General features: G+C 45.3%; 1 protein-coding gene across 3 annotated transcripts in view; it reads right to left on the bottom strand.

Annotated features, from left to right (window-relative positions):
* The window catches only part of LOC138488148 (TATA-binding protein-associated factor 2N-like), a 530,913-nt gene extending 519,676 nt beyond the window's left edge, over positions 1 to 11,237 (bottom strand). For 2 of the 3 annotated variants that reach the window (XM_069614927.1, XM_069614926.1), the window contains exon 1: positions 11,085 to 11,220. In XM_069614927.1, coding sequence (XP_069471028.1) covers positions 11,085 to 11,094 — 10 coding nt within the window. In that variant the 5' untranslated portion in view covers positions 11,095 to 11,220. Of the gene's footprint in view, positions 1 to 11,084 lie in introns of all 3 variants that reach the window. The other variant, XM_069614929.1, reaches the window with a different exon arrangement.
* Between the last annotated feature and the right edge of the window lie 2,091 nt (positions 11,238 to 13,328).

Below are 13,328 nucleotides of genomic sequence, written 5' to 3' on the forward strand. Positions count from 1 at the left end.
CATTTGAGTCCAATACTCCATGGCTATGCATGGGAGTCATTTGTTTCAAGTCCTTTTTCTTAACCCTAGAAGCTGGGTGGCAGACATCTTTTTTTCTTCCTCTTAATTATTTGTTCCCAGATTTTTCAAACTTTTCATTGAGCATGAATGAATAGCCCTCCTTTTCAATAGAGTATGTAGTGCTAAAAATGTGCACTAGGATGGCGCTGTTGAGCAGCCCAAGATGGCTGCATAGTGTCTTACCTCCAGCATAAATCCATCTGCGGCATACTGCATCCTAGTCATCTAACGTTTCGCTGAGCTGCAGCTCATTCATTTCTGCCTGCATCCTGCAAGTGTGTGCCCGAATCGGACACCAGAAGCTGGCCTACGGCTCCTGCTGGTCGCGAGTGCACTTTTGCCTTGGTGTGCGCCTGACTTCCGGCCCCTCTCCTCCAGCTCCCCGCGACCGGCAGTGTGGCTGCACGTGGGGCACCCAAGTATTCCGCCTTCCAGGGTCTCGCTGGGTGGACGGAGACCCGATGTGACTGGGGGAGCCCTGCTCTGCCCGCCGCGCCACAGCGCGGGCGAGGCTGCTCCAGGGGCCTGCGCTGGAGTGCGCCCCGGTCCCCCCGCCTCCAGAGCCGAAACGCCTCCACTGTCGGACGGTGTGAGGCCGCTGGCTGCCGTCATAGTGCCGTGTGCTGCGGCAGTGCCCTACGGACCAGGTGAGGTGCGGGGGAGGTGCTCCCATAACTGCTGGTTTCTGTGGCCACTCACTGCGCCTGCCCTGAATTTGACCATTTAAGCCCCACCCGCCCAATCTAAAAAGTGGGCCCATATATGCACCTCCCGACAACATTGGACACCAGGCCATCCCGCACTAGTGAACCTCAATCCACGCTGTGGCTCCTCCAGTCTAGCGCAGCTACGGTACTAGACAGCCTTTACATACAATGGGCGAGTAGCTTCCACCCCCCCTTATGCAACGGCTGAGTACTGGAGAGAGCGGGCCCTGCCCGGCTGAATGGGTGCAACATCTAACACTACACAGGAGTGAAGCAATACGCTACAGCCACTACAGCTTCGCCAGTTCATCACACACTCCCGTCAACTGACTATTGCCTCCCTCTGGCCACTGGTCGGAACAACGCCTCATACCCAAATGCAGCCTCCTCACCTCTATTGCCGCCATTGCCTGACTGCCCTGCTGACATTGGGGTATGGTCTAGTAATCATCTAACACTTCGGGCCCCTCGCCATCCACCCCGCAACCGGCTCCACCAGCGGGCAGTTGCCGCATCCAGGCCTATATTTGCAATGTCGAACAGGAGCCACCAAGTGGGGGCTGGGGGAGAGGAAGGGTCGGTGACCATGGATAAATTTGCTAAGACTGTCCCGAAGGTCAAGGCGGGCCATACGTCGTCCCTACAGGAGGAACCGGAGTCTGAGCCTCATCCTAGTGCAGTGGCACCAGATCTTACTACGCTGATGGAATCGATGGAAAAGAACTTTGCCTCCGTCCACGAGAAATTGGACAACATCAATGCCAATGTCGCCTCACTCAAAACACGAGTGGATCAAGCAGGGACCAGGACCACCGATGGCGAAAATAGAATTTCTGTGAATGACTTGGAATCGCGCTCCGGCAGGCATAACCTGCGTATTATCGGGGTTCCTGAGAACGCCCTTAAGGGGCATATGGAGGACACTGTTGAAAACCTACTCAAAGATCTTCTGGGCAATCCGGCCCCGTCATCATACTTCACGGTCGAACGAGCTCACCGGGCTTTGTCACCGCGCCCCAAGCCGGGCGACATCCCGAGGCCCAACATCGCCAGAATCTTTAATTACCAGGACAGGGACCTCATCCTTCGCCTATCACGTGAGAAAGGAGACTTACGCTTGGAGGCCCACACCATTAGGATCTTCCCAGATTTCTCAATAGGGGTGCAACAGGAGAGGCGCCAATTCCTCGGCATCAAGAAACTGCTAAAGGAGCGCAACGTCCCTTATGCCATCTTGTTCCCGGCGCGACTCAAAATCACCCACAATGGCAAACTGCAACTCAAATGTCACTGCTTCGTCTGGAACAGTAAAGAAGTACAAATACCACTTCATAACCCAGGAGGGGGCTCCGCTAACACAGATTAGTCATGAACTGCTTCGCTTGATGATGCCCATTCTATTGGGTGATCCGTGAATCATAATGTGATGATGGCAATGCTGCATTGTTCACTCAGTGAATATGGCTCTCCAATACATGCTTCTGGGTTACTGGTCGGCTCCTGAACTATTGACACTAACCATCCTTCCTTCCTTCCCAGTGCCTGGAGCTGGCCGCGAGCCACAGTTACTCTTTCAGCCTTATTCTGCTTTAATATCCTTACTGGTTTCAGGGTCAATACATAGGATCCATTCAACGCAGAAACCTGTGCTGGACAGCACCTGCTGTCTTTTTCCATGCTCAAAACGTTGAGCACACGGCAACAGCGCTCCTCACGGCAGTTGCAATGAGTATTTTCGTTTGGTTGTTGCCGCTTGTTGGCCCCGTTGGGCATCAAAAGGGACATATCCATGTTGGATTCTGCCCACCGACCTCTGCTTCCTAGCGGTTGTCGGTTCATTTGGTGGCACCTCTGTTCAGGGTGGGAGGATCTGCAGTGCAAGTTGGGGGTGGGCAGTGGGGAGTAAAGTTGTGGGTTGGTTAATGAAAACGGCATGGGAGCGGGGGACATGGTTACAACGTGGTGCGGCTCTACTGCAGCTCTGCGCACAGCACTGAATGGTAACAAATATCTTTGCAGGGATGTTCCATAATATGGCACTATGTCACTTAATTTCATGACATGGAATGTTCGGGGGGTTATGTAACTTCACCAAAACCTGAAGGATAACCGCCTACGCCCAGAGGCACGGATCTAAAGTACTCCTCCTTCAAGAAACACATGCCCTGGGTCACCTAGCGACATACCAACAGATACTACACAAAATTTTCAACCCAGTCTAGGGGAGTGCTCACCCTAGTCCACAAATCAGTTCAATTCTCGCTGCGCACCAGCCACATCGACACAGAGGGCAGATAAGTAATCCTTCATTGCCTACTTGCCAACGTGGAATGCCTATTTGTGAACACAATCCCCCCACCCCCAACTTTGACACCCCAGATTCTTTCGATGAAATTACCAACATACTCACGAAATACATTGGTGTCCCAATCATATTGGGGGTGGTGGGGACATGAACTTGATCCTAGATAACGAGCTGGACAGATCCAACACCGCCCGCAGAGCTACATCACGCGCGGCCAATAGACTACATGCACACATTGCCACGCTGGGCCTCAAAGGCGTGTGGAGAGTTCTTCACCCCACACGCGAAAGAGTACACCTTTTACTAATCAGTACATGATAGCCTGTCAAGAATAGACCAGTTTCGCATATCGAGTGGAATAGTGGGTAGGGCCATAGACACACAGATATTGCCGCGCACACACTCGGATCACTCACCTGTAACGCTGCGAATCGCACTGGGACATGACCTCCCTCCCCGCTCTGCTTGGCATTTCAAGTCGGAGGCACTTAGAGAGTTCACCCAGATCAGAGTGGCTTCGTCCCTGGTCGGTCAACGGCCCTCAACATCCGCCGGCTGTTCAATGTTATGTCCAGAATTGATCCCAATGCCAGTGCCGTATCGGTCACCCTCGATGCCCAGAAGGCATTTTATATGGTCTCTTGGCAATATATGTGGGCCGTACTGCGCAAAATGGGAATTGGCCCCTGTATGTTGTTATATCAAACTGCTCTATACAAACCCAGTGGCCATAGTGCACATCAACTCCCAGGTCTTGTCTCCCTTCATGATCCATAGGGGCACTCGCTAGGGCTGCCCGTTCTCCCCAATACTGTTCGCGCTTGCTATCGAGCCCATGGCTGACAGTGTTAGAGACAGACATACCCGAAAAGGTATATGCCCGTGAGACACCCCGGAGATAATTTCACCGTAGGCCGACAACATACTTCTCTATGTCAGAGACCCGGCTGCCCATCTAGACTCGATTATCCCCGACAACTAAAATTGGCACATTCTCGGGTGATGCTATAAACTATACTAAATCTGAAATGTTCCCGCTCACTGTGGCAACCTCCCAACCAACATGTGAATTCCCTCTCCGCTGGTCCCCAGGTGGAATCAGATATCTTGGGGTCCAAGTATCCCGCACTAAACCTTCGCTATTAGCCGACAACTACACAGCTGCAGCGCAGCTTGTGGAGGCCAGGATGTCGAAATGGTGCAACCTCCCGCTTTCCTTGTCGTGCAGGCTGTCCCTAATTAAAATGATAATTGTCCCTAAGCTGCTCTATATCTTCGCGAATGTCAAGAACTGGCCTGGGAAACTATACTCCAGGAACCTACACACCGCATGCACCCAATTTCTATGGCACTCCGGCGCAGATGCAAGAAGTGGCAGCACATGGCTGTTCCATATGAGAAAGGGGGCTTCACAGCCCCCGACCTCGCTAGATACTGGATTGCCGCGCAGGCCCAACATGCCACAAACTGGTATATACACACGGACCCTCCCCCACATGTGAAACAAGCAAGTGAAGGTCAACACCGTCTCATTCTGCACCACACATTCCACACCGATGCCCCGGCGGACCCTGTGGCAGCAACAGCCCAGCCATAGTGTGGAGACGACTATTGCAGTCACACCCAGGCCACCATCCATACTACAAGTGGCTGCCCATCTGGCAGTTTCCGGGCCTCAGCCCCACTCATGACAAACTCCTCATGCGACACTGGCACGACCTGGGCTACCGGGCACTGTCTGACCTATATCCCGAAGGGAAATTCATCACCCCACAGACATGGCAGCCCAGGCACTCTGGCTCGGCACTGGAACTACTGCAATATTACAGGCTGAGGGCAGCGTCACGTGGCCTACCTATCCCGACAAACCCCCAGGTTCACCTGAAATCCACTTCATAACCGATTCGGCCGGGTCTAGGGGCATAACATCCTCTCTGTACAAAATGCTGCTGGACAAGCTAGATGACGCACCGCAGACACCTTGTGACATGTGGAGTGGTGAAATGGGTCTTACCCTCACTGATGCTATGTGGAGGAGGATGTGCATACACACATGCAAGGTCTCCCTGAATGCCAGATTTAGGTGTATGCAATATAAGCTCCTGAACTGCCTATATTACACGCCACACAGGGTGGGGAGGTTTGCACACAACCAGGCTCATACCTGCCCTAGATGTAGAGCCACAGATGCAGACCACATTCACATGTTCTGGTCTTGCGAAGCACTGGGCCCGTATTGGAAAGCTGTCTTAGAAGCCCTCTCTGAGATAACAGATTCATATTTCTCCCGACCCACTGGCTGCCCTGTTCGGACTGTGGGATGGGCCAGAGGTATGGAAAGTGTCCAGGTTTTTGAGCATCGCAACTATGGTGGCCAAAAAATGCATATTGCAGTGCTGGAAGAGCCGCCCCCTCCCCCCCACCTACCCCCAATTCGAGATGTGGCCAAGGGCCCTCACATGTGTGAAGAGGACTACATCAATACCCTCCCAATTACCTCTCGTCCAAAAAATGTATGGTCTGATTTTTGTAGTTACTTAAATAGTAAAGATGATATTGAACTCCTCTCCTCCCCCCTCCAGGTGCATAAGCTTGATTATTCATGAAATGGACTGAACTGTGAGGCCTATGGCCTACCCCTTGATCAAAACCCCCTGTATGCAATGCCATTCATGTATCTGCAATCCTATCTGTTCAGTGCACTGTGTTTACCTGTTCTTTCCTCAAGCCAATAAAGAAAAGTTAAAAAAAATAATAAATTAAATGTGCACTAGCCATTGGCCCCTCTGATTATGGACTCTTGGCGAGCAAGAAATGGTGTGCTGCGATTATGTGTACATCCGAGGTGGCAAATTAGTTTGTATGCCTTGTTCGTATCTTTCAACTTGAAATACTTACCCCCAAAATGCCTCAAATATGATGATAGGTCTAAGCTACACGAAATAGGTTTCCAGCAGCTTCACAACTGTGCCTGTACTATATAGTGCTTGTATCAGTCAATGGCTCGTTACCATGTAAGCTTTGGAGACAACACACTTGATCCATTTTAAACATTTTCTAGTAGGCTATTTCCATTGCCTTCCCTGGGAAATGAATGAAGGAAGTGACCAAATTTAAGGGCGAGGTAGGTTTTCATTGGCCTCAAAGAAATCCTCCAGGGCATGTTTTTGTATCCTATTTTGGTTACTCTTTCTATACATATTCTTATTACATCAATTGAACATATATATATATATATATATATATATATATATATATATATATATATATAAAAAAGAAAAATTCTAGCTATGTCCAGCATTGGATATATATTCAATAACTGGATGGCAATACAATTTTACGATTTGAGACAAGTTAGAAAGACAGTTTAGTCAAAATAGCTCATTTCCCATAGATCTCCAGTTCGTAAGAAGTGAATATACCACAGAATCTGCAGCTCCACTCAGGTCTTGCGTTTATGGTCCTTCCATCGAAAAGAAAATCCACCAATATAAAAACATTAATCGAAATTACATTTTTCTCAATTAAAAGTGCATATCCATTGAAACCTTGCTATTGAAAATATGCAGAGGTTCGATGGAACCGTAACCCTAAAATCCATTGAAATGTGTTCAATGAAAATGATTTTCAATGGAAAAGCATTTTGATGGATAGTAATAAAACAGTAATTGATTTGATTAAAAGACCCGACACCAGGTCTTGAAATGATCATAATGATGTGTTATTTATACAGCGCCTTAATCCAAAGCACTTTACAGAGCACATATTTACATACAATATCACCCAACCGAAATTGGTACTCATTTATCGACCTCGGAAGGATGAAAGGGTAAGTTGGCCTTGCTGGGATTCGAACCTGCAGATCGCAACAGCGAGCGCTCAACCCGCTGAGCTATTTTACCTGCAAGTAATACCTCTTCATTTTCCAGTGATCTAATTTAGGCAACAAATATCGAAGAAGCATATATATATATATATGTATGCAGACAAAGAAAGCCTTAAATGTACCTTACACATTAACCAATACTAGCCACAAAATGTAAATATTCATTGGAATCATTTAGCAGCAGCAAGACGACCAGAGGGCAGAATAATAGTCATCACCTGTTACTGTAATTTTTTATTTCTGAAATGAAATGTTTCTCTATGCATCCAAACCGTTCCCCATCTATTCAACAAATTCTCACAGTTCTTTAGTAAATTGATACCAATTCTAAAATGTCTTTATTCAAATTAAACGATTCTGCTTTAATACATAAGGTTAAGGATCGCTCAAATGTTCATTTGGAGGTAAAAACAAATAGCACAACGCTCGTTCAGAGAGCAGAGCACTACTAACGTACAATTCAATAAAATGTTAACACTTTCAATTGCAATTGAATCTTAATCTCCATACAGTCCATATGATGAGACCGGTTTAAAGTAAAGAAAAGTGACACCCAGATATTTGCTGTTCTTCACCACTTCAATCTTATCTTTGTTCAAGTGTCATGCTAATTAATTATCTAGCCCCTTCTTATTAAACATCAGAAGACTCACGTTTTTAACTTCAGCATTCACCAACCTCTAGCCGTTGGAGTTTTACAAAGCCCTTTCACGCATTGGGCTTTCTGTGGACAAACGATAACGGAATAATAATAATAACGGTCTACCTCAAACTCTCTTAGGAATAGCGATCTGTCTGGTCTCCAGGTTTAAGCAACTTAGGCTCAGACACATATGGGATGGTTCTGCACATTTTGTGTAGTTCTAAGATCATTATCCCCTTTCCTTCTGCGATGTCTGCTTCTACCTATGGTGGTGTTTGGAGCATAAACAGCACATGCGTAAATATGAACCCCCAAACCCTATTTTGCCTGACAATTCTAGTGAAGTTTTACAAATAATCTTGCTCTCCGATTCTGGACATTCCCCACACATGTCCTCCCACTACAGAGCTTAAGAGGGTCCCCATTTGTTTTTGTTCGCAAGGCGGTTGGTTGCTGTTCCGCTTCCTTTAGTGTGTCCCAGACAAGTATTTAGAATGTAGGAAGTTTACACTGAGATTTTTTTCTTCGTTAAATGACTCAACTTCAATATTCTATAGCGGAACAGGTACAGGGAAGTTGTCTGCGAGATGTGGGGGGATAGGTTGTTTCACCCTTTATGTAGACACAAGACGTGAAGAGGCTGTCAAGGGTTCATGTGGGGTACATCACCCATTCACTGCCACCATCACTGTGGCAACATCTCTGAGCTACTATCTTCTGCAGTATTTTGCACTTTCCTCCAGGCCACTGCACTTCACGCTCCATGAGTGGGGCACCGCTCTGCACTTAACCCAGAGCACTGCTGGACTGGCTAAATTAGTTTCCCCCCACCCATCCTTCCTGGTACCTCGGTCTGTACCCATGCATGACCTAAATGTACTAGGACTTGCTAGTTTGTCCTGCCCACCCCCCCTGTTGGTCGCAACTCCTTAATGCACTTTCACTAGGAGAAATGCTGTCAGGCCTAGTACGCTAGTTTTTTCTGTTTAGACCATTCAGAATCTTTCGAGGCCTAAGAAGGATTACGATGTTCCCTTCCAGCCTTGAAGCGCTTTGAAGCACTCCACCTGTCTAAAAGCACTGTATAAATAAACAATTGCAATGCATAAGGTGAATTAACAATTTGAAAATGGTCTTTCCGCATTATGCGAAGACTCCAGGCATTTTTTTTTACTTAATCAATTGCTTTCCTTTCAAATAAAGGATGTCCAGTTCACTCAGCGTACTTTATAAATCAAAATAACCCCTGGATGAAAAACGGGCATTGGCAGGACGCTTTCCTCTAGTTTAAAACTTAATATTCCTTAAAATCAAATTTGTCTATTGAAACCCAATTATCTTGTAGCTTCAGAGGGAAACCAAAACGGGACAGAAAGATCAAAATAAAAGGTTTTGCAAGTATGCTCATTTGCAGTTGTACCACCCTTTTCTCTTCTTCCGGGGGTTATTTTAGACTTTATTTCCACAAGTACCAACGAACAATGAGAATGTTAAGCGGTCACATATTTTGTATCTAGCGGCAGTGTTTTTTTCTGTGTATTCTCAAATGGAGACCTTTATAAGTAGAGCCCAAGCAAAATATCACTTATAGGATCACAGTCCACTTACATTGACTTGTGCAGTTTCAGCCCACCCTAGTCTTGCAAACATTCAGCAGACGCCTCATTATTAATCACTCCAAGGCAGGTACACATTACCAACAACACTGTGGATCCTTGAACGTCCAACAGTTTGGCAACTCCACGAAAGCCCAAACACTCACTTGGTTTGTTTAGTAGTAAGGTAAAGCAAGCTTTTCTTTTCCCCGCTGAAAACGTCATTTGGCTAGCAAGTCAAGACTTGGGTAACATTATGACACAGGGAATACTGCACAGCTTATAGAAGCATTCCCCTCTTGGAATAAATGTTTCCCCTCGCTAAAAGAGCGAGAAATATTCTTACTTTCGTGTCCTCTGCCTGGGTGTTTTCCTCCCTTTGCAATAAATGGTGATCAACTATAACATTATTGCTTCCTTTAATGGTCAGCTAGTGAATTTACAAAGATCAGGGTGACTTTGGTCTAGTCCTATCTAGCAGGTGGGAGATCCCAGCTTTTGAGGTTTTATCTCGAAGGGAAGATTAACGCATTGTCAGATGAAGAACTGAACCAGGATCTTTGTACGTAATGTTGTGCTAATGCCTTAAACTTACATAAATCAGCACGGTGTCTTCTCCCTCGCTGTAGGTGGTTGTTAAGATTCTATTAAAGGCGCCAATGTAAGTATTGCGGTTTTCTGACGTGACTGACGAAATGTGGAAATAGTTCCTGCATACCGCTCTTGATCCTAGATGTTGAAGCCAATGTCTTCCTGATCCGAGGAGCTACAGTTGTTTCCAATTGCTGTACAAGCAGAGCTCCGATCAGACAGCCATTTTGTATATGAACCATTGTGATGGGAGTCATGGCCCGAGCCCTCAAGATGTGGTTCATATATATCATATTCGGTCTCAACACTATTCAAACTTACTTAATTAACGGAAGAGGGTTAAACTGTGTGGCATGTGAGAGCATTCAAGGCTATTAAGAATGAAAAAAAATTGCTATGCCATTTGTAGTTGGCAAACATGCGAAACAGCAGACTTGCTAAATAAACAGGGTACCGCCACCTACTCTGCACATTGTATTAACAGATGCGAAAGCATTTGTGCATCTGGAAGGCCAGAAGTACGATTTCCTGCTAGTTCGGTGATCATGCTTAGCTGAACAGACTGCACTTTATGCGACACAGGAGACCTAACCTAAATGGATGAATCAGCAGCAAAGCAAGAGAATACCGGAACACAGGTGAAAGGCAACTTACTACAGAGAATAGGTTTGTTAGTACCATAAAACATATACCGCCAGGAAGAAACTGGAAAACACAAATGCTGTGCGGTTTAGGTAATCTTTTTCACCTTGAATTGTTTACTTTTATCAAGAAAATGCCCGGCTGAAATGTTTTTCGAATCATAACTGCATTTACTCGGCGATTATCCTTATGTTAATCACGATTTTGACTCATGAACAATCCCACCTTGTTCATAAGAAAAGTGGCAGATACACCATTCCCGTCTCAGTATTGACTTTACTTTGTCCAACACATTGAAAGTATGCCAATCATCCTGTCCGCTTACATGAGGTAGACAAGCCAAAAAACACGTGTTTTTCCCTAAAAAGACCGCTCAGCGGAGACTTTAAAGGCAGGGCAAGGAACGCAGAACTTGGTCGATGTATTGCACTCAACTTTAACTACGGTATACCAATTACCACGGCGGAGCTACGGCGCAATTCAGTAGCTCGACCCACAAAAATTGGGATATGCAGCGCGGAATTTAGTTACCGCGCTACATACCGGTTGCTCACGGCCGCCATTTTGTAGAAAGCGTTACTCCCGGGCTCTTTCAGTAGTGAACGGGAGAACTGACGTTTGCTACCACCCTTGCCACCCTCGTGTTCCCACCTACCTGCAGACATGGCTCCACAGACTTTCTCTACAGCAAAGCACCGATATCGCGCGTGCACTCTTAGCCAAGATCCGTTTCAAACAAGCGAAAAGGGACTGCCACTGTAAGTGTCGGAGGCTGGCACAGCGTAATGGAAACTAAAAAGGGCTGTGACATAGAACGAGCCTTTAACTGCATGCAGGATCGCGCATCGGCCATATTGAAATAGAAAGAGTTAATGTGTTTTTTGCGGGTGGTGACTGTGAGGGAACGGTGTAAATGGGTTTTAGGTGCAATATTGAAGCACTGTTTTACTCCCATTACTTACCAATATCAATACAAGTATCAACATCTTAAAGACATCATATACTTTATATTTATTTAGACATATCGTTTCCCAACTATAATAACAAACACATTCTACATATGTTGTACATTATGCTACGCCTTCTATATTTGCCATTTCACGCTCCGTGTAGAGGTGCACAGACGTCAGAAGGTAGTCTAAAATCTATCAATGCCGATCACTTGGTCAGGAAACCCTTTCCACCCCCCCTCCAGAAGTAGACACAGAATATATAAACCTAGCAGTGAGTTTAAAAACAATTCATATTTTCCATACTAATATTTAGGAAAGTCACAATTCTATGAAACACTGCAAGTAAAGTATTAAGCTTCTCTAACTTAAATTCTCAGAGAACTGCATCAAAGATAAAATCATATACCTGCCTACATTTGTAAATTCAGATTTTCAACACTTAATTCCAGAAAGTCATAATTCTATTAAAGACACCAGGCAAAGGATTATGCGTGTCTTTCCATTTCACTACTTCAGCAGCAAAGTACAAACCAATAAAACATGAAGAACAAAACTCAATAAACTACAATAACCATTGTTTTAAAGTCTGTGATAGTTCTGTTCTTATTGGTCCTTTCCTGACCACGGATAACTTCAACAAATCAAAATAGTCCTTGTCCATAAATCACACTGTCCTTCTACTTTACTTCCTCTTTCTTTGCTCAGTCAAGAATGTATTCAGTGAACTTTGCAATCCCTTCCATTCCATGCTGATAAAATTCAATTTCCGGATTGTTTGTGGTCTGCCACAATACCTAATAGAAAAATAAAGTAACTGATGACTATAAATCGAAAGAGGGTGGGACAATCGTAAAATCAACCACAATTTCTATATATTATCCTTTGTGCATTTAACCAATCTGTAACCCTTTAACGTATTCATCATTTACCATTTCAATAATTGCAGTAAAACATGTAAAACATTTTTTACATTCTATTACATTTATTACTATTGATAGGGTGGGATAATCCTACACTTCTGTGTCTTTAATAGAATTATGACTTTACGGAACTAATGTGTTAAAAATCTGCCTTCTATGTCAAGACCAAAGGCTCGGATTATGCTTGTTCAAAGCTTACTCACCATTAACGATGCCACATTTTCTGTTGGTTTAAAATCGAAAGTTTTAAAAGTTGATTCATTCCACCAATCTGCCCACCTCATAATGTTCTCTACTCTGGCTCCTATGTTGAATGACTTGGTGGCCATCGCTCATCTTGCTGAGTGAGCCCCATATTTTACTCTGTCAATGCCTGCCTGCTCCATCACCCATCTTAGCCATCTGGCTATGGTAGCCGGTGTTATGGCTTTAAAAGGTTTACAAATAGCTATTAGTAACTGAAATATTCTTGGAGGTCTCACTTCCCTTGTCATTTCCTCATATGCCGCTAAGCATCTGACCGGGCATAGTTTTGGTTGTCCCGGAAAAGATTTGTAAGATATGGATCTCAAACCTGTCTTAGTCCTCGTTATGAGGAAGGTTACTCCATTTGGTGACACACTCTTCCTGTTGATCTCTAGTGCGCTGACGTCTGATGACCTTTTACAAGCCAATAGACATAGTAGCATGGCTAGTTTGCCTGAAATAGCCTTTCTCGATAGCTTCTGATTATCTATCCATGATAGAAATAATTTCAAAACTGTGTCGACATCCCACAATTGAGTATATTTTTCACTAGGGGGTCTAGTCATCTTTACTCCACTTACTAGTCTACAGATCATGGGATGTTCACCTATCGCTATCCCTTCAATCCTAGGTTGACCTGCCAATATTGCTGACCTGGCCGTATTGATTGTTCTGTATGCTTTCTCCTGGGCTGACAACTGTGCTAAGAAATTGGCTACATGTACTACATCCGTTCCATCGGGATGAATACTCCTCTCCAAATAACAGCTACTCCATCTA

The sequence above is a fragment of the Ambystoma mexicanum genome, chromosome 9, assembly GCF_040938575.1.
Source record: "Ambystoma mexicanum isolate Mex_15411 chromosome 9, UKY_AmexF1_1, whole genome shotgun sequence".
In the NCBI taxonomy this organism is placed as follows: Eukaryota; Metazoa; Chordata; class Amphibia; order Caudata; family Ambystomatidae; genus Ambystoma; species Ambystoma mexicanum.